Below are 17,552 nucleotides of genomic sequence, written 5' to 3'. Positions count from 1 at the left end.
CTTTTGGTGGTGCTTATTAGCCCCGCCCTTTTCAAGAGAGAAAGGCCTACATTGTAAGCAGGCTGGGAAATAGCACACTTCCTCTGGTCCAAAACCAGTTTATTAATTGCTTGGACTAGTTTTTTAATTCAAGAAGTGGGGGTTACTGGTCCTCGGGACCAGTTTATTAATTGCAAATCTATTGGAGAGCAAAGGCTGGGACCAGTCCGGAGACCAGTAAATAATTTCAGACACTAGGGGGTCACTGGTCCAAAGGACTAGTTTAAAAAATATCCTTATTTCCCAACCTGATTGTAAGCCTAATCCTTATCCCCCCCAAGGTAACTTAAGCTTAAGCCTATCTCAGGAGGCGTCGTCTGCTACAGTACCTTGTTCTTTTTTGCATTTTTGAATCAAAACAGAATACAGACCAATGCGCCTGCCTTATTCCCTATCACCGGAAGTTAGGCTTATCTCTCCTGAGCCACAGAGGGGAGTAATGTTAAGATATTCATCTGTCGTCTGCTACAGTACATATTTTTGGACTTTGTAGCAGACGACAGATGATTTTCTTATCTCGAGAGTCGTGGAGGGGAGTAATGTTAAGAAATTAGTCTGTCGTCTGCTACAGTACATATTTTTGGACCTTGTAGCAGATGACAGATGATTTTCTTATCTCAAGACTGCAGGCTGGGAAATAGCACACTTCCTCTGGTCCAAAACCAGTTTATTAATTGCTTGGACTAGTTTTTTAATTCAAGAAGTGGGGGTTACTGGTCCTCGGGACCAGTTTATTAATTGCAAATCTATTGGAGAGCAAAGGCTGGGACCAGTCCGGAGACCAGTAAATAATTTCAGACACTAGGGGGTCACTGGTCCAAAGGACTAGTTTAAAAAATATCCTTATTTCCCAACCTGCTCGAGAGTCGTGGAGGGGAGTAATGTTAAGAAATTCGTCTGTCGTCTGCTACAATACATATTTTTGGACTTTGTAGCAGATGACAGATGATTTTCTTATCTGAGAGTCGTGGAGGGGAGTAATGTTAAGAAATTCGTCTGTCGTCTGCTACAGTATATATTTTTGGACTTTGTAGCAGATGACAGATGATTTTCTTACCATTACCGCCTCCGAGACTAGCCTAATTTTCCAAAAAAAAAAAAGAATTGGTAAACTTAATTGATATTATACGCTTTAATTACTTATAAAGTCTTTGAATTTATACAAAATGTGTCAAAACGTCTTAGTTTCATGATAAAAAAATAACATTAGTTACAAAAAGAGAATGAATACAAATTTGAAAATGAAATTGATTGAAATGAAAGGGGTTTCATTGTCCCTTTGGTATGCCACCACCGCGACCAATTGGAAGTTTTTTCACTCCTTCAGACTTTAAAGTAGAGTTATTGGTTGTAAATCTTGCGGCAATTCTTCTGGAAGGCTGAGCAGCTAAACAAAATTAAGTCAACATTAGTTTAATTGTAATTAGTTAATTAATTAATAACTATATAAATTACCTTTCACATCCTTTAAAATCTTTGACGGATTCACGTGTTTTTCTGGTTTAGCAGAGGCGCTTTCGTCTATTTTTGACCTACAATGGGGGTATTATTTTTTATTAACACCAATTTAGCCGTAATTCAGTAACTTGCCCTTCAGAATCATCAAATGAGCTTTTATATATGCGTTTTTTCTCCGCTGGTTTCAAATGAGCTAAATCCAATATATAACCTTTTTTTGGTTGATAACCAGGGACTGGTTCATCGCCAATATCTTTAGAATATAATTAAATTAAATAGTGAATTTAATTACGATTAAACTTAATTAATTAATTAATTTACCCCATAATTCGTTGCTTTGCCTTAAATACGGTTCAGAGGGTGCCGGAGTCACTATAGCACCTTGGTGTTCGTTCTCCTTAACTTTAAAAAGAGTATAAATAAGACACCTTATTCCCAATGCACGTGCCGAGGCTTAACACAAGTTCAGAGAAACATTTAGACTATGAAGCAGACGACGCGTCATTTTGACCCAGATTTTTCAATTGTCATTGGGTTACTCTTAAGCCTTGGCAATGTTAGGGCAGGCGTAGGAGTAGGACTCGGAAATAGGGCGGATGATAATTAAACTTAATTATTATAATGTAAATACTTACCCAATAATTGTCTTTCGACAATGTCCCTGTTAGGGCAAATGCTGATGTGCAATTCATAGTTTTCAGGATTAATAATATGTTGGGCATTAAACACGCATACTTTTTTTGGAATATCCATATGTTCCTGTTAAATTTAATTTATTGCTTAAATCCTCTTTTTAATTAGTGTAGTTTTTAATTACCTTTTTGCATTTTACTAAATGGGTCTGCATTCGGCTTTTTAATAGGAGGTGAGCGCTGTTATATGGGCAAAGTACCATAGGATCGCTTTTGCGAACGTAAGTCGCCATTGCATTCAATAATAAGGCTATTAATTAATTGGCGACAAGGTTTATGATAATAATTTGCGGCTAAATTTACTCCTAAATTTCAAATTTGATCAGAAACAAAGAAAAGATACGGCCAAACTCGTCACAAAACTCACAACCTAGAAGAACGCTCAAAATGTAACTAGAACTAGAGACCACGTGACTCACGTCTATAGCAGACAGACAACTAACAAGGCAACTACATCAAGAATTTAGTTTTTCGCCTCTTGTATACGCAAAGTAGTAATACTCCATGGCGTATAACGTCATCCTGCCCGCCGGGAAAGCCGCCACTTGGGCTTCTTCTCTAAAATTATTGGCTGGAAATAAAAGGGTTGACTGTTGACTGGAAATTTGGTGAAATTTCTAGAAGAAAAACAAATTCCAAATTTTCACGAAACATTTTTGGCTTGTTTTTGGGCTGGATACTCAAGATCTTGGTTAGTTTTTAAACTTTTTTTTTTTTTATATATCGATTGGCGGTTTTTGGGCTTGTTTACAATTTTATTTAGGCGGGTTATAGGTTTTCAATCTGGATTCTGGCAACCCTGATCCAGTAGTTTTCAAAATTTTCTCGGAGCATGGAGCAGGCACGGAGGAACGTAGTAACGCTTATCGAAATTGAATAACGAACTTGACCAAGGCTTAGTGAGTGATTATTATGGACAACCGTTGTCCGACAACGTTATTAACTGTGCAATTTGTGGATACGCTTCAACAATCAATGAGTCATCAAAATTGAAAGATGAACTTGACCAAGGCTTAGTGAGTGATCATTATTATGGAGAACTTTATTAATTGTGCAATTTGTGGATACGCTTCAACAATCAATGAGTCATCGAATTCGAAATTGAAAGATGAACTTGACCAAGGCTTAGTGAGTGATCATTATTATGGACAACGTGATTAATTGCTCAATTTGTGGATACGCTTCAACAATCAACGAGGGTAAGTCCGTATTTTATTAAGTTTCTTGGGAAAGAGGGACTCGGGAACATTACACTTCAGTTATATTACAAATCATTGCACTGGTGTAAGTAACATTCTAATAAGTCGTGGTGGGAAGCTTATTCTTCCGCCTTTTCGTTACAAATTCGTCCGTAAACAATACCACGGCGAGCATAAAGTAAAATCCACTTATAAGAACAAACAGGTAAACGTAAGACCCGTTATTATCACGAAAAATACCTGAAAAAATAGCAACAAAGTCAGAGAAGAAATAGAGAGTTTAAGCATCCCCTAAACGCGTACGTGTAGCTACCTTCCACAGTGCATTAGACCAATGCATTGTCAAAGGTGGCTACACGTACGCGTATAGGGGATGCTTAAACTCTCTAATATTATGGAAATTTCTGAATCCGCCATATTCTTCTTCACCGGAAGTTAGGCTTATCTCAAGCCTAACTTTCGATGATAAGGCCTATTTTTGGAGCACTGACCTATAAGTTTTGGGATGCCTAAAACAGCGCAACCAATTCCGAAGTTTCCGACGCCACAAACTGAGTTAAAATGACGTAATAAAATTAGGTCTGTTCTATTCTATAGAGTGCTGTTAGTTGTGACGTCAGATCCAAGGTTAAACGTCATGAGTCTGCCTTTAGCAATGGGCGGCCATGACAGTTACCGTTTTTTCTTTATGGGAAAACAGCATGGGTGACGTCACACCGGCGCTTCTGACAGCACTCTATTTATAGTAAATGATAAGGCTTACCGGTGGCACCATTTTTGATTCCAAACATATTAGTCGTCATGTACAATCTTGCCCCCGAAGTAATGCAAAACGAGACCCCGACTAGTAACGCTATGACGTACAAATAATATCCTCTCGAAAGAGTCAGGGCTAAGTAGACTAGGCACGATGATAAACAACCGAGACCCACTTGTTTATGGGGACTTATAATCATACTGTCCGTTATCCAACCGCTAAAAATTCTGGCCATCAATTCCCCGATGGACAAGGTTGGAATTAACATAGTTGCCTGAAAAACGTCTAGGCCGCAATCGCGTCCGTAGTCCACGAATACCACCAAGATGGCGAAGAAACAGGCGACGTCTATGACGTATGACAAAGTCACGGTGTAAAACGTCGGTGTTACTAAGAGCTGCCTAAATAGGGACCCTAAAGTTTCCTCTTTAATTACCGCGTCACTCGCGTGGCCGCGTTTTAGTAATTTACTGTCTTTGGGAACAATGACGATGGCTTTGGGGTAATTCGTTAGTAATATCTCCTTTTCCGGTTCGTATTCTACTTCCGCACCACCACCGGTTGTTACTTTACTTCCGGTTATCACTTCCGCTTGAGGAATTTTATAGTAGACCGCGTCATCTCCGATTCCGTTTTGAATCGCTAGACTATTTTCGCCTATTTCCGGTACGCGCAATTCTTTGGAAATTGCAACGGGATGGGCCGAGGGTTCGCAGCCCTCGGGGTCATTTCGTTCCTGTCTTAGAACCGGAAATTGTCGGGGTGTCCTGGGTCTCATAAGTGACGCGAAGACCAGTGATTGTATTAAAATGGCGCACGACACGAGCCACATTCCTCTCAAGGCGAAAATCTCCAAGATGTATTCTATTAAAAAGGGGTACATTAAACCGCCACACGTGAATCCAGCCGCTAAGGCATTTTGGGCTTTGGAACGGTGACGTTTGAAATATGACGTCAAGACTTGCAGTTCGCTAGGAAATATGAAACCCAACGAAAAACCTGTGGAAGGAATTGGCTATTATCTTATTGACCAAGACAGGGTTCATACAAACCTGGAAAAATCAGGGAAATAAACATCCCCCCGTAGGATTAATATTACACTAAACTTTGGAGGCTCTTAACTCTGGTTCTACTAGAGATACGGGGATGTAATTTGAGTATGTTATAGTCCAATTTATCCCCCATCCAACCATACTGAAGACTTGGGACTAAGACAAACAGGGGCCGAGTAATTAAGCAAAATGTTGAAAAACATACCCTCCATAGGAATAGCATTACACTAAACTTTGGAGCCTCGTAACTCTGGTTCTACTATAGATAAGGGGATGTCCTTTTAGTATGTTATAGTCCAATTTGTCCCCCATCCAACCATGCTAAAAACTTAGGGCTACGACAAACAGGAGCCGAGAAATTAAGCAAAATGTTCGTCAACTCATTTTTTGTCTCACTTATTGTTATTATGTTACTTATGATTTTTTATACTGAACTTTGAAGGCTCGTAACTCTTGTTCTACTAGAGATACGGGGATCTCCTTTGGATATGTTATAGTCCTCTATGCCCCCTATAAAAGGATACTTTAAACTTGAGGCTACCTCAATATCTTCGAAAACTCATTTTTTGTCTCACTTATTGTTATTGGGTTACTTTTGATTTTTTAGCAATAAACTTTGGAGGCTCATAACTTTGGTTCTATTAGAGATACGGGGATGTCCTTTGGATATGTTATAGTCCTATTTCCCCCCCCTCCTTCGTTAACATTTGCTCCTTAGGATACTCCATATACGGGAAAAAAACCTGGAAAATTAAGTGAAGTATATGGGGAAAAACCTTATGGAAATCTCAGGGAAATTTGTTTTCCAAAAGTTGTATGAACCCTGTTAGAGGTAAAATAACTTACCAGCGACCAAGCCGTAACTTAGACATATCCAGACGATGTCTTGCGGTAAAATATAGGCCAAACATAGTCCCAGGGAGGCGCAGGTTGTGGAAACCGTAATAATTTGACGGCTGGTGAAGTAATGATTGGCCGCGCCGGTGAAGAGTCCGGCCAAGTGTAAGGTAACCAAATAAGTCGTCACCGGATACGAGGCTTCTTCCCGGCTTAAATTCAACGTCCTCAAGACGGCCAAAAAGATATTTCCTTGACATCTTATGAAACCCAATTGAATCAGATTGGAAAAGAAACACGAGACTAAAACGATCCAACTGTAACCGGCGTCCGGGCCAGGATTCTCCCAGATTCTTTTCAAGAGTCCCATGGCTAAAGAAAAATGAAATACCCCAAATTTTTCCTCTTTTCCAAGAGAGTACATGAATATAAATTCTATAATTCGAGGCCTTGGGCAATTTTAAAAACTGACAGCCTAAGTTAACTAATAATTATAAGTATGACGTTCAACGATTGCAATAGGCAAACCTACATTCGTAATTACATTAAGTTTATAAGTGATACGTTACTTCCTTCCATAAGTATGACACTACCTATAGATAGTTTTCACACATGGAGGATTCATACACCATTTACACTGCAGGAGGCCACTGGCTACCTGGAGGACAAAAACCAGTCTGCTTTGGTCCTCCAAGTAGAAAGTGGCCTCCTGCAGTGTAAATGGTGTATGAATCCTCCATGTGTGAAAACTATCTATACAAGTTCGTAATGGTAGGGACTTACAACTCGAGATAACTAGTTCGAGAACGACGGAAGCGAGAATTGAAGTCCTACACTCGGTAGTGGTTAATTTTGCTGGATTTCCATCTAAGTCCTATTTAGTCTGTACATACTAAGCCTTTGACAGCAGCGCCCCAGTCACCAGGCGTCTTCGCTTAACCCTGAATCTATGACCTACCTCACTCACTTCATGATAAACAAGCTCCAGTTTCTAAGTTACCAGAGATTAACAAACTTATGGAAGGAACATATTTTACGAATTTATGGCATACTTATAGGTACTCCGTCACTTTTGGTAAACTTATAGAATGAGTCGGCAGATTTATTTTATTTTTTTTACAAAACCCGCTTTGAAAGGATGTTAATTATGTAAAAGGTCATAACTCGAAAGCGTTAATCTTTTTACCTGTACGATAAACTCCGCGTAAGGTTCGTTTTAAATTAAACCCGGGAGTTACCTATTTAGTAACGTGCACTTTAAATGTTTTACTTCGGGTTAGGCGTTTCATTTTAAATCGTCTTACCTTGGTACCTTTCGGTGGAGACTTTAGAAGAACTTCACGCCGTCTTTACGTAATCGCCTTTCTTTCTTTCTGTTTCAACGCAATAATGTGACGACTCTTTTAGCCCCTTTTACAATTCGACGCCGAAAAAATAATTAGTCTCTAAATGCATTTAAAACCGGTTAATTCAGTTGTTCAACTTAATTGTTGTTTTGGCAACTCGGGTTTTTATTTTTTTTAATCATATTAATAATAATGGGGAGATTAATTAAGTTAATTTAATGTAAAAACTAAATTAAAAATATTTTATTATTGTTGAAATAATAAAATGTTTTTGGTTTTTATTTACTTTTCCGCAATGTACTAGTCTCTCGTTGATCGACTATTGTACCTGAACTTCAGTGTAAACCACGTGATTAATTTTAATTCCCCCCCCCCCCCACCGGTTGATTTATCCTCAGTGTTGTGACTGACTTTGACAGCTAAAGCTTTAGTTTTTAATTTAAATTCAACCGCTTGGGTTTTAGTTGAAGTCGTCTAGTTGACATCTGGGTTTTATTTCAAGCCGTTCTACCTCTGGTTTTGGGCTTGGCGATGTACCGTTTTATTCTTAATTATCTTTACGTTTAATTACTATTTATGAATGCGTAATACCTTCCCGTATTTAATCTACCTCGGTTTAGACTTTATTTAGAAAAAGTTGTTTCCTATCAACGCTAAACATCCCCGACCAGAGGCGGACAAGGTTCACGAAAAAACTAACTACCCCACTACTACAAATAACATTACTACTACAAATAATAACATTACTACTACAAATAATAACATTACTACTACAAATAATAACATTACTACTACAAATAATAACATTACTACTACAAATACTACTACTACAACTACTACTACAATCTGAACTTTAATTCGAAAGAGAAGATGAATTTCCCAAAATTCAAAAACATAATTTAGAAAAAATGTTGAAAGTCCTTCATTCATTGTAAGACTATTAAATTAATAATACTTGTTATCGGGAGCCCAAATATAACCGTAAATGAACAAAGGCATTTTATTATTATAATTTTTTATAAAATATATTTATTCAATTAGTGGGGAAGATGACTCTTTATAAAGTAAATATTATTTCGAATTGGTACGTCAACGATTAAGAGTCATTATTTAATCAGCAACCTGACTAACTAACTAACCTTTCGCGAATCTAATTTTCCACAAAGGGTTATGTATACAAATGTATAATTTATTCAACTGTATTTTTCATTGGCGTATTTATTGTTCGTGGCATTTCGCGTGTTGCAATTTCCCCCAAATTTTGTTTTATCAGCCTGATCAAAATGATTTAATTATTATCATTTTTTTTATATGTCCATTATTCCGCTTTTTACGGCATTGGTGGGTTTGAGAGTTTATAGTTCGTGCAGTTTCTGATTGCAATTAGTTAATTACTTGAAGTTTGTGGGGAAGAGCGTATCATTATGATTGGGAAAATCGTGATTTTTCAAGCGGCCGCTTTCGCCATTCTTTATATCTTGGTCAGTGGTCAAGAGAAGAAGGAATCTTCCGATAAAGAAATGAGATTGACCAATATCATGGCTTGTAGTACGTATCGTTTTCGCCTTTTCGGATCAAATATTTTAGGCTTAGCATTTTTTCTTAGGAAAATATTAAGGTTAGTTAAACTTTTATCTATTTTAGTTTAGAGTATTTGAGCCGTTAGGCGCTTTCAGGGAAAAGACGATGCTATCTTTAGACCTAGCTATGTAATTTAAGGGTTATTGCTAAGCCTAATTAACGCGATTATACAATTTGTAACGTTTTGGTGGAAATGATTAAAGCCGCGATTCGCAATGAAGAATGTCAAGAGGCCTTCGAAGATTGCATGGAAAGAGATACCGTTCCCAAGATCAGGGTACGACCACGTCCCTTATAAGCCATACTAACTTAACTTAATCTATCTCGTTAACCGGCGATTTTCTTTGGGGAATTAATGAAGGAGTACCTTAGAACTTGCGGCAAGCAGTTAAACGGAAGGGGTTCCGCCAGAGGAAATAGAATGATGTTCAGGAGATTGTGCGCGGAAGGAAACAACGGGGGAAATCTGCGAAGAGTAAAAGCTGCCAGGGAAAAAGAATAGAATAGAAGCGACACTGGGAATCTTTCTTTCGTCGTCTCTTCTAAGCGTGATACTTTGAGAAACGGGCGGTAACTCTATCGTCAAAGCTCGGCTCTCGCGCCACTCACGTCTCGAAGTATCATGCAGGCGGCACTCGTAAAGATTCCCAGCGCCGCTTCTATTGTTTTCTGATCTAGCGCCAAGGTAATGTTTATTTACGGTTATTGTTGGGCTCCCAGCGTCAAAATATATTGAAGTAACGTATAATGACCATAAACCGACATTGTCCTTTCGCTTTTTATCAGGGTTCATACAAACCTGGAAAACCTGGAAATCTCAGGGAAATTTGTTTTCCAAAAGTTGTATGAACCCTGTTTATACATCCGTTTCTTTTGGTCCTTTTTTTTCATCTTTTCAACAATTTGAGTTATTTGTAATTAGGACGCCAATAATTCATTGCGTTGCATGACGAATAATTTGCAAAAACACGAATTGAACAAAGTTCACAATAACATGAGGGTAACTTTTACTTCGTTCTTTCTTTCTTACTTAACCGTCTCATTTCTTCGATATAGTTAAATTGCAAAACATTTGCAGAATTGCTTCAAAGACGTCAAATCGCAAGGCTGTAGACGCAACGGCGGTCAGGGTGCCGTTTACAATGGTTAAATTCGAAAACAACTTTCCTTGAATAATCTCTCTTTCGAATTGTTTTTTGGAAGCACGGATAAATAAATCATTTAATAATTGCGATTTAATAATTGTCATTAATGCTTTACGAGAGACAATGCTTACGAGGCAAGCGCCTTAATATAATGGGGGATATGAGTTAGACCCCCGCGATATAGTCTGTAGTAAAATAGAGTGTGTGCGTGGTGTGCGGTTTTGGTCACCTTGCTTACTAAAGACTTGACATTTATGGGTTTGGGGACAACTAAGACCTTGAGGGACTAGTAACTTTGAAGCCTATCTCGCGTCTTTGCATCCACCTACCCATGTTCCGTTTCGCGAGAGATGATTTCAGTTGATAGGATTAGGAATAAGACAAATCAATAGATTACAATGTCATAACATTATTTTATTCATTTATTTATATTTCATTACATATGGTGTTCAAATTGAAAGCTCGTTTAGCATTTTTAAGGGACTTGACATTTTTCCTTGACAACTTTGGCGCAAACCTGAAAATATGTACCGGGGGGAAGGGGGTCGATTAGTTAACGTAATTAACCTGATAATTTAATTTTTTTTATTAACTACCTTCATCCCTTCAATTACCGCCTCTTCACCGAACTTCATCAATTTATCGCAAACGCATTTTAGAGCTTTGGCGTTTGCCTGTAATAATAATAATAAAGAATTTTTTTAAAAATGTTCCCACAAACCTTAACAAAGGGAAAGGAGACCTGCACTTTTTGGGAGAACTTACCTCACTCAAACCTTTTTCGCGATTATCGCAAAATCCATTGAAAACGGTGCTTGGGTCTGTCAAATCCACTTTGGTTTCTTGAGCGCAAATTTCGAAAAATGGCTATACGAAGGGTAACAAATTAAAATTCTTCGGCGTCGTAAAAAATGTATATGGGGGTATAATAATAATTAAGTTCAATATTTAAGTTAAATTAAATATTGAGATGGCCACGTTGTAACGTTTTTAAATTGTCCAACGTCGTTCGACCAGATTTTATAGAGTAGTGGCATGCCGTGTTAACTAGTCATAGAGCGTAATACAGTCAGAGGCAGGTAGGTGCCATTACTCTATTTTAATCAAATAGATGGCTAAACGAGAATTATTTCATTTGATCGTAGCCCCGGTTACTGTTAGGGTGTAATATCCGAGAAATCTAAATGTTCTTAAGGCCTTTTCAGACGATAAAACCTTTGATTCAACTAGATCCGGGTCAAAACATTGACTCAGCAAAAATTGCTCAGTTATCGAGTTATAATTTGGTGATTCAACTTGCAATTCAACTAGTTTACTCAACTCAAGTTGACTCAAAATGTTCTATCGTCTGAAAGGACCTGAAGTAGCCGTTAATTAAGTAAATTAAACCGTAATTAATACGTACGATTAGACCGAAAGTCGGCGACATGCACCCTTGAAACATTTTTTGGCAAGCGACGTTACCAACGGCGTCTGTTAATTAAGCGAGAAATTTCCATTGAATTAATAATATTTTCGATTTAATTTAAATGAATTGACTGACTGCAAGCTTTGTCGTTTATTTTGTCTCTAAACTCTTGAGTACTTTCCGGTATTTTCTCTTCTTCGGCCACAGTTAGGCCCACCAGGAGCATAGCGCAGGCGCAAAATACGCTCAAACTCTTACATGCAGATGGGAACATTTTAGGGCCGCGCTCGCTTACTTACTCGTCGCGATGTACTTAACAATAATAAATGGTGGATAACGCTCCTTGATTCGGTTATATAGGGCCTAAAATTATTTCTATCAACCCCCTCGCGTGTTCTAATTAATTTTGAATATTCAAACATTATCTTGATGAAGCGTCCTTAATTGTCTTCAAAAAAGGATTAAGCATCGACATCTGCTCCATAAAATAATATTACCAATCCATTTTTTCGGAATGTATTGTTTAATCATCTGTTTTGCAAATTAATGGGTTTTTTTTTCTTTAATTAAATACGAAAATTGATATTTTTTTGTTAAAAATAAGTAGTTTTTTGGAGCGAAGGAGTTTGTATTGCGAAATTTAGTTCGTCATTGGTTTTCGGACCCAATTCGCCATTGTCTAAAATTAGCCGTTAAAATATACCCTATTTCGAAAAAGATACGTACGTCCTTGCCTAGCGTGAACTTATATTCTTGTTTAAATATATACAGAGTGTTTCTCTTAAGTCTGCCAGAAATTAAAGGGTTAGTGGGTTCTTGGGGTCAAAGTGAGTTCAACAGAGAACACGGGGGTATGGGATACCAAAAATTGATTGCCCAATAAATGAATGGAAGTAAGACTCGCGTTGTAATTAAGACATTCGGTATAGTCTTCGATTTAACAAAGTTATTTCACCTTAATTTCTGAACCCAAAGAACGCTCCAGACTTATTAGAAACACCCTGTACATACGCAATTTCTTTCAAGTTACGTAATAAGAAACATTTTGTCGCTTAATTTCTGACATGAATTTATTTTTCCCCCAAGAATATTGAACTGATCGAATCCCCTTGTTAAAACACGATTAAGAAATGATAATAACGATACGCGTTCCCTCAAGGACGCGTATTCGTGGAATTATTAGATGAATTCAGGTATTTTGGTCGGTTTTAACTCGTAAATATTTAATTTGGAGTCTCTGTTTGAAGGGATGAAGTTTGTTCAAACATTAGGCTTAGGTTTTAATTAGCGACGATAATAATGATAGCCTGATTATACCGAAATATATAAAATATAATATTTTATTTCTCTATTTATTATCTCGAGATACAATTAATTTTTATTTCAAGTAAATATTACCCGAAACTTGGAAGAATACTGATTAAATATTATATCAGAATTTTTCGACAATTTATCAATTTTATTGCTAAAAATTTTAACATTTCGTTGAAAATGAGACGAGTCTTTTTCTTAACAAGCTGCTGGCCTGGGACCCTGAAATATAATTGTAATTTATTTATTAGCTCATTAAAGATAGTAATTAGTGTTCCATAAAGGGAAGGGTCACCTGGGTATGACCGAAGTACTTGGCTAGGGTTCTATGGGCAATCAATTTTTTAATCGCGAGTGTTTAAAAGTTAAGTCTGATCACTTAAATTTAAGTAAGAAACTGAAAGACAATGGTATTTTAATTAAGGGGTCAAAGGTTGTGCCTTTTTCGACCCAAAATGCCCACCGTACTTCAGTCACACCACCATTTTTAAAACACCTCTGAAAAGAATTATTATTATCATCAAGAACAGTAAGATTTAACGCGGTAATTAAGGTTAAATAATCTAATTACTAAGGCGATTGTTAATGCGCAAAAATAATTATAGAAAATGAACTAAATTATTAGTAATTAATTCATTTCGGTTAAGGTTTTGAATGAAATTTCATGCTGCAATATAATTGTTTTTTAAACATACCCCCTGTAAAAACCCCAAATTTGAGCATTGAATCAGTAATTTGATGGACGGGACCAATTAAGTAGCGCGTGAATGAGGACACTAAGTAGTAGCGAGACGATCGGTGTCCATGATTGGACCCCAGATATGTTGGACGCTGAATTTCCTGGCGACAAATGACTCGGACAATTCTGGGTCGCGAACGGGGATTACACGTCAAAGCAAAGAATACGCGGACAAAATACCTAAGACTTCCCAGAAGTAGATAATACAATAGAAGGGTGCCACGATTAAGTGTATATATGCGAACTATAATTTTGCGCGTAACGCCACGCCTTCTCACTGTTCTGATTGGTTAAGAGGGTCAGTCACTATGGGCTGATTTGCCAAGCGGGTAGGGCGTGAAATGAAAGGGGGGGGCTGTAAATATTCAGCGCCAGACAAAGATATATGGGCCTATAGCACTGGCTTTTCCTTCTTTGTCATATCGCTTTTTCTAGTCTGGTATAAGATTGGTGTTACAAATTTCAAATTCCATCAATTTATGGGGACACTTCTAACGAAGAGAATTATTATATACTTCTGGTCATCTCTCGGACTCGATTACGTACTTTATAATTATCGCAGACTAAGCCTTTGAGATCGGATAAAGCGCGTTGTTGGTTCGCAGCTGAGTATACCTGTACATGGAGGAATATAAAAACCATTTAAGTCGGGGCTAATCCAAAAATCTTTAACTTCAACTCAGTACTTACTCCGTTGATAACAATCCACGGAACAAAGTGTAGTTTAGGTTGTAAGGAATTAGTTTTATCACCCATTTTGGCCAACAAGGCTTGACCTTCGGCGGAAGTGGCGCACGTGTTTAGGACTGAGTAATCAACACCGACCGTCGTGGCGCACTGAATGAATGATTGATTAGCATAATTAACCCAATTAATTGATTTATTTAAAACTGACCGATTGCGCGGCGTTTTGAGGAGGTCTTCCCAAAACTATGCGATCTTCCATGCAATTTATGTATTGGAAAACTTTAGCTTCGTCCGTAACTTTGTCCAAGGCGCAAGCCTATAAAGATCGAGTTAAAATTAATTAGAATAAGTTAGAATAAAGTGAATTCAGGGTTATACTTGGATGGTGTTTCCTTGGCACTCATTAACTCCGTGTTGGCATTGAAATTGGAAACTGCCATCTGGTAATTTGGTCGTCTGAAATGTTGAATTTAATTAACCTTTTCAAAGACTACTAAACCCTATTGTTGTTATAATAGGGTTAATAACTTACCCTGGCTTTTCCATAAGGCACTAATTCGGCTTCAATGGCATCGGGAATAGCTTGATACGTTGGATAAAATTGACTCAAGATAAACTCCTTACTGTCCGGACAATGTGTCTCGTAGTACACTTGAATTTTTACTTTATCTGCCGCATTCTAAATTTTTTTGTAAAAAAATCCAAAATACCGTAATAAGTTATAGTGCCTAGTAAGTTTATAATATTTGTCGTCGCGTATGTATGTATGGGACTGTCTAGTCCCTACCCTAGTCTTTGGTCTGTATTGAGTCTCGCGCTTTACCTTTGACCTTCTGTGACAGATACTTAAAACGTATACGTCATTATGTTTCTTCAAATAGATCGGAAGTGTTTTTATATAGTTTCTAAAGCTCTATAATGTTCGATTAGATTATCCTCATATATATTTGTCCTTGACTTATGTTTCAAAAGCTAAAAGTGTCAAGTTGATAAGAAGCCATATATAGTTCGCGTCACTTTGAATTGTCAGTAGGGTAAAAAGCTACGGCGGATGGAAACGAGACGCTAAATATCGTATAGATGGTTTATGGATTGGTACGTACACCAGTGGTATCGTTTTTCCCGCGATACGAGTGTTTACCATTTCGCTTTGCAAATCAATTTGAACTTTAACCTTCAGGGGAAAATTACTCTCGTCGTGCACGCGCGTTTAACTTATAAAGGGTTCTTATTTACTTATGAGATACGTTCCTTTGAATTAGCAAGTTTAGCGAAATTTTTTTTTTGCAATGTTTTTTTCTCAAATTCCAAGGTAGAGGTAGAATTTTTGTCCTTCTTAACTAATTATTATTCCTGCAGCCGTAGTTGTAGAGAACGTACCATTTGTTTGTCCCCGAATGAATCTCAATTACCCTCTTTAACTTTTCAACGTGTGTTTGTCGGGAAAATGTTAAACAATTGAGTTCGAAATAAGAAAGCGAAAAAGTCCTTTCGAATCAACTGCTGATCCACTCGGTTACCCTTGACTGAAACTATTATCATTTTCTTTGTACCATTATTTCACTTTGTTTCTTAAGACTTTGGCTTTAGTCGAGAGGGTAGACACTTGAGAACTCGGGTCTTGAACTCAATGTACTGTCAGGGCTGAAATTGTGAGTTCCGAAGGTTTCGAAGTTACTCAATGTACTGTCAAAGCTGAGTTGTGAGTTCCGAAGGCTTTGAACTCAATGCACTGTCAGAGCTGAACTCTTTTGAACTCAGGTGTACACAGAGATCCAAAGTGTCTACCCCCTCGGGTTTAGTTACGAAAGTTTCCGAATAACAAGTGTATACCTAAAAATTGTACTTGTATATTGAAAATCGCTAAGGAAAAAATGTTTCGAAACATTTACACCGCGCGATAACGAAATTCGAAGAAAATTTTAGTTTTAGATTTTTGCGACGACTATTTATTTTTTTTACTGATAAAATTATATATAGGCATACAGTTATCAATAGTTATAAGTAGATTAATAATGAAGTCGTTACTCGTTAATTGTTAGGACTTGACGCGGAGAAAATTCTATGAACTCCCTCTCTTTGTAATTTGTCGTAAATAATCACGTTTTGAGCTGTCGGTACAGGCGCTTCGCAAACCACACTAAATTAATCTGAAACCTCTAACGCCCTTGAAAATAAATAATGTACATTTTTTCGTTCGCGCCTATACTTTTAAATAATATTAACCAAACAAACAACACCTTTACTACGCTGATAAAAATTCGGGACTTACATTAGTTGCACTCGAGCTCGTTTCGTCATTCAATGAGGAAGATGGGTAAATGGTATAAAACAGTCCCAATACCCCTAAAGCTAAAATCAGAGCCAAGAATACTCGCGGCGGCTTTTTATAAGATCTAGCATAACTAATTCGGCCGCTCATATCTCGAGTCTTCGACCGAAAGACTCAAAGGCCAAAACTAAAATGTTTTTCACTAAGGATCTAACAGCAGTCCGACCCCCCTTGCCAATCTAAAGAAACTATCTTATTATTTTGACTGAGCTTCGAGGGATAACTCACCCATTAGTAACTGGCATACTTATAACTGTTACTTTACTTTACTCTTATTTGAAATTGATTGAAATTTTAATCCTTTTTTTTATTAAATCAATTTCAATTCAATTCGAGTGAGTTAGTGAGTGACTTACCCCTTGCCTGGCTCGCTCGCTAACCCGAAAAATCTTAGTGGAAGAAGCTATCTCTAGCTAGTCTCGATTGAGTGAATTTGAAATGTACGCTTGTACTCACAGTTAGGGCCACAAAGACGAGCATCGAAGCTAGGGTAAGCATTTTGGGCCGCCAATTACGCTCCGGAACGTGTTGCTAGATTACGTAGTTAGACAATGAAGGCTCTGATTTCTATTTATTTACGATGGAGGGAAGTGTGTGTTTTGGTCGGAGAGGAACGATGCTTATATACACACCTTTCCTCTTCTCAAAGCGCGCTGAAGAAATTTGTATCGATAAGGTTATCCTGCAGTGGTGAATTCCAGAGAGACATCTGACGGTAACGATTAGGTTTGTCGACCTCGAGACGGTACTTGACTACATGCCAGACCAGAGTGTACCAACTGGTTTTGTCGCTCTAAATACACTACCGGAAACTGGTTTCGCGTACCTTCCTTGGGTAATGAAGTTGGTGGAAGAATGGCAGCCCTCTGCCTTCGATTGTATTAAGCTCTGTGGGGGAATATCATGGGGTGCCATTAGTCTATAGACTAGAAGCCATAGAAATTTAGAATCCTCGTATATTTCGAAATT

General features: G+C 37.6%; 6 protein-coding genes across 10 annotated transcripts in view; 2 read left to right on the top strand and 4 right to left on the bottom strand.

Moving 5' to 3' along the window:
• Positions 1–1,156: 1,156 nt before the first annotated feature.
• On the bottom strand, positions 1,157–2,615 carry LOC149654898 (uncharacterized). The gene is made up of 6 exons (XM_089846625.1): positions 2,315–2,615; positions 2,133–2,256; positions 1,819–1,899; positions 1,630–1,750; positions 1,495–1,571; positions 1,157–1,426 (listed from the first exon to the last, which is right to left on the bottom strand). Exons 1-6 carry the CDS (start codon positions 2,420–2,422, stop codon positions 1,308–1,310), a joined length of 630 nt encoding a protein of 209 aa, XP_089702751.1. The 5' UTR covers positions 2,423–2,615; the 3' UTR covers positions 1,157–1,307.
• A 636-nt stretch (positions 2,616–3,251) lies between these two features.
• LOC149654891 (membralin) overlaps positions 3,252–17,552 on the top strand; it is a 36,716-nt gene continuing 22,415 nt past the window's right edge. Inside the window, exon 1 of the mRNA XM_089846603.1 lies at positions 3,252–3,388. The gene's annotated coding sequence lies outside the window, so the exon portion shown is untranslated. The remainder of the gene's footprint in view (positions 3,389–17,552) is intronic.
• Positions 3,373–7,417, bottom strand: LOC149654897 (monocarboxylate transporter 9-like). 3 transcript variants are annotated; one of them, XM_089846605.1, is made up of 5 exons: positions 7,339–7,417; positions 6,044–6,406; positions 4,152–5,144; positions 3,880–3,939; positions 3,373–3,628 (listed from the first exon to the last, which is right to left on the bottom strand). In XM_089846605.1, the coding sequence occupies exons 2-5, from the start codon at positions 6,402–6,404 to the stop codon at positions 3,486–3,488; spliced, it is 1,557 nt and encodes a 518-aa protein (XP_089702731.1). In that variant the 5' UTR covers positions 6,405–6,406; positions 7,339–7,417; the 3' UTR covers positions 3,373–3,485. The 3 variants fall into 3 exon arrangements, with proteins under 3 accessions (XP_089702731.1, XP_089702730.1, XP_089702732.1); XM_089846604.1 differs by lacking the exon at positions 7,339–7,417 and having other exon boundaries at positions 6,044–6,475; XM_089846606.1 differs by lacking the exon at positions 7,339–7,417 and having other exon boundaries at positions 3,373–3,519; positions 6,044–6,475.
• On the top strand, positions 7,769–10,307 carry LOC149654896 (uncharacterized). Its single transcript, XM_089846626.1, has 5 exons — positions 7,769–8,928; positions 9,165–9,238; positions 9,323–9,436; positions 9,884–9,961; positions 10,040–10,307. The coding sequence occupies exons 1-5, from the start codon at positions 8,805–8,807 to the stop codon at positions 10,109–10,111; spliced, it is 462 nt and encodes a 153-aa protein (XP_089702752.1). The 5' UTR covers positions 7,769–8,804; the 3' UTR covers positions 10,112–10,307.
• On the bottom strand, positions 10,496–12,048 carry LOC149654895 (uncharacterized). The gene is made up of 5 exons (XM_089846627.1): positions 11,650–12,048; positions 11,512–11,579; positions 10,872–10,973; positions 10,703–10,780; positions 10,496–10,623 (listed from the first exon to the last, which is right to left on the bottom strand). Exons 1-5 carry the CDS (start codon positions 11,786–11,788, stop codon positions 10,582–10,584), a joined length of 429 nt encoding a protein of 142 aa, XP_089702753.1. The 5' UTR covers positions 11,789–12,048; the 3' UTR covers positions 10,496–10,581.
• Positions 12,826–17,253, bottom strand: LOC149654894 (gamma-interferon-inducible lysosomal thiol reductase-like). 3 transcript variants are annotated; one of them, XM_089846619.1, is made up of 8 exons: positions 17,040–17,253; positions 14,784–14,930; positions 14,630–14,707; positions 14,460–14,567; positions 14,255–14,401; positions 14,111–14,179; positions 13,521–13,690; positions 12,826–13,047 (listed from the first exon to the last, which is right to left on the bottom strand). In XM_089846619.1, exons 1-7 carry the CDS (start codon positions 17,079–17,081, stop codon positions 13,553–13,555), a joined length of 729 nt encoding a protein of 242 aa, XP_089702745.1. In that variant the 5' UTR covers positions 17,082–17,253; the 3' UTR covers positions 12,826–13,047; positions 13,521–13,552. The 3 variants fall into 3 exon arrangements, with proteins under 3 accessions (XP_089702745.1, XP_089702744.1, XP_089702746.1); XM_089846618.1 differs by lacking the exon at positions 17,040–17,253 and adding an exon at positions 16,524–16,742; XM_089846620.1 differs by lacking the exons at positions 13,521–13,690; positions 17,040–17,253 and adding an exon at positions 16,524–16,734.

This window comes from Phalangium opilio, unplaced genomic scaffold (genome assembly GCF_054372755.1).
Source record: "Phalangium opilio isolate 3A_F unplaced genomic scaffold, DU_Popi_V2 ptg000079l_1, whole genome shotgun sequence".
Lineage (NCBI taxonomy): Eukaryota > Metazoa > Arthropoda > Arachnida > Opiliones > Phalangiidae > Phalangium > Phalangium opilio.
Note: the sequence above shows the minus strand (reverse complement) of the source record. Positions and strands in the feature narration are given on the sequence as shown.

Coding starts and splice junctions, on each gene's coding strand:
- LOC149654898 (XM_089846625.1), bottom strand. CDS start 2,422: ATGGCGACTTACGTTCGCAAAAGCGATCCTATGGTACTTTGCCCATAT. Junction 2,257..2,314: donor ATTTAGTAAAATGCAAAAAG/GTAATTAAAAAC, acceptor TAAATTTAACAG/GAACATATGGATATTCCAAA. Junction 1,427..1,494: donor GATTTTAAAGGATGTGAAAG/GTAATTTATATA, acceptor AATTTTGTTTAG/CTGCTCAGCCTTCCAGAAGA.
- LOC149654897 (XM_089846604.1), bottom strand. CDS start 6,458: ATGTACTCTCTTGGAAAAGAGGAAAAATTTGGGGTATTTCATTTTTCT. Junction 5,145..6,043: donor AAGTTACGGCTTGGTCGCTG/GTAAGTTATTTT, acceptor TTCCTTCCACAG/GTTTTTCGTTGGGTTTCATA. Junction 3,629..3,879: donor AGGCATCCCAAAACTTATAG/GTCAGTGCTCCA, acceptor CTATTTTTTCAG/GTATTTTTCGTGATAATAAC.
- LOC149654896 (XM_089846626.1), top strand. CDS start 8,805: ATGATTGGGAAAATCGTGATTTTTCAAGCGGCCGCTTTCGCCATTCTT. Junction 9,239..9,322: donor ATACCGTTCCCAAGATCAGG/GTACGACCACGT, acceptor GAATTAATGAAG/GAGTACCTTAGAACTTGCGG. Junction 9,962..10,039: donor AAGTTCACAATAACATGAGG/GTAACTTTTACT, acceptor AAACATTTGCAG/AATTGCTTCAAAGACGTCAA.
- LOC149654895 (XM_089846627.1), bottom strand. CDS start 11,788: ATGTTCCCATCTGCATGTAAGAGTTTGAGCGTATTTTGCGCCTGCGCT. Junction 11,580..11,649: donor AATAAACGACAAAGCTTGCA/GTCAGTCAATTC, acceptor CTTAATTAACAG/ACGCCGTTGGTAACGTCGCT. Junction 10,781..10,871: donor GCGAAAAAGGTTTGAGTGAG/GTAAGTTCTCCC, acceptor TTATTATTACAG/GCAAACGCCAAAGCTCTAAA.
- LOC149654894 (XM_089846618.1), bottom strand. CDS start 16,673: ATGAGCGGCCGAATTAGTTATGCTAGATCTTATAAAAAGCCGCCGCGA. Junction 14,180..14,254: donor CGTGGATTGTTATCAACGGA/GTAAGTACTGAG, acceptor CTCCATGTACAG/GTATACTCAGCTGCGAACCA. Junction 13,691..14,110: donor TAGTCTGCGATAATTATAAA/GTACGTAATCGA, acceptor TTCGCGACCCAG/AATTGTCCGAGTCATTTGTC.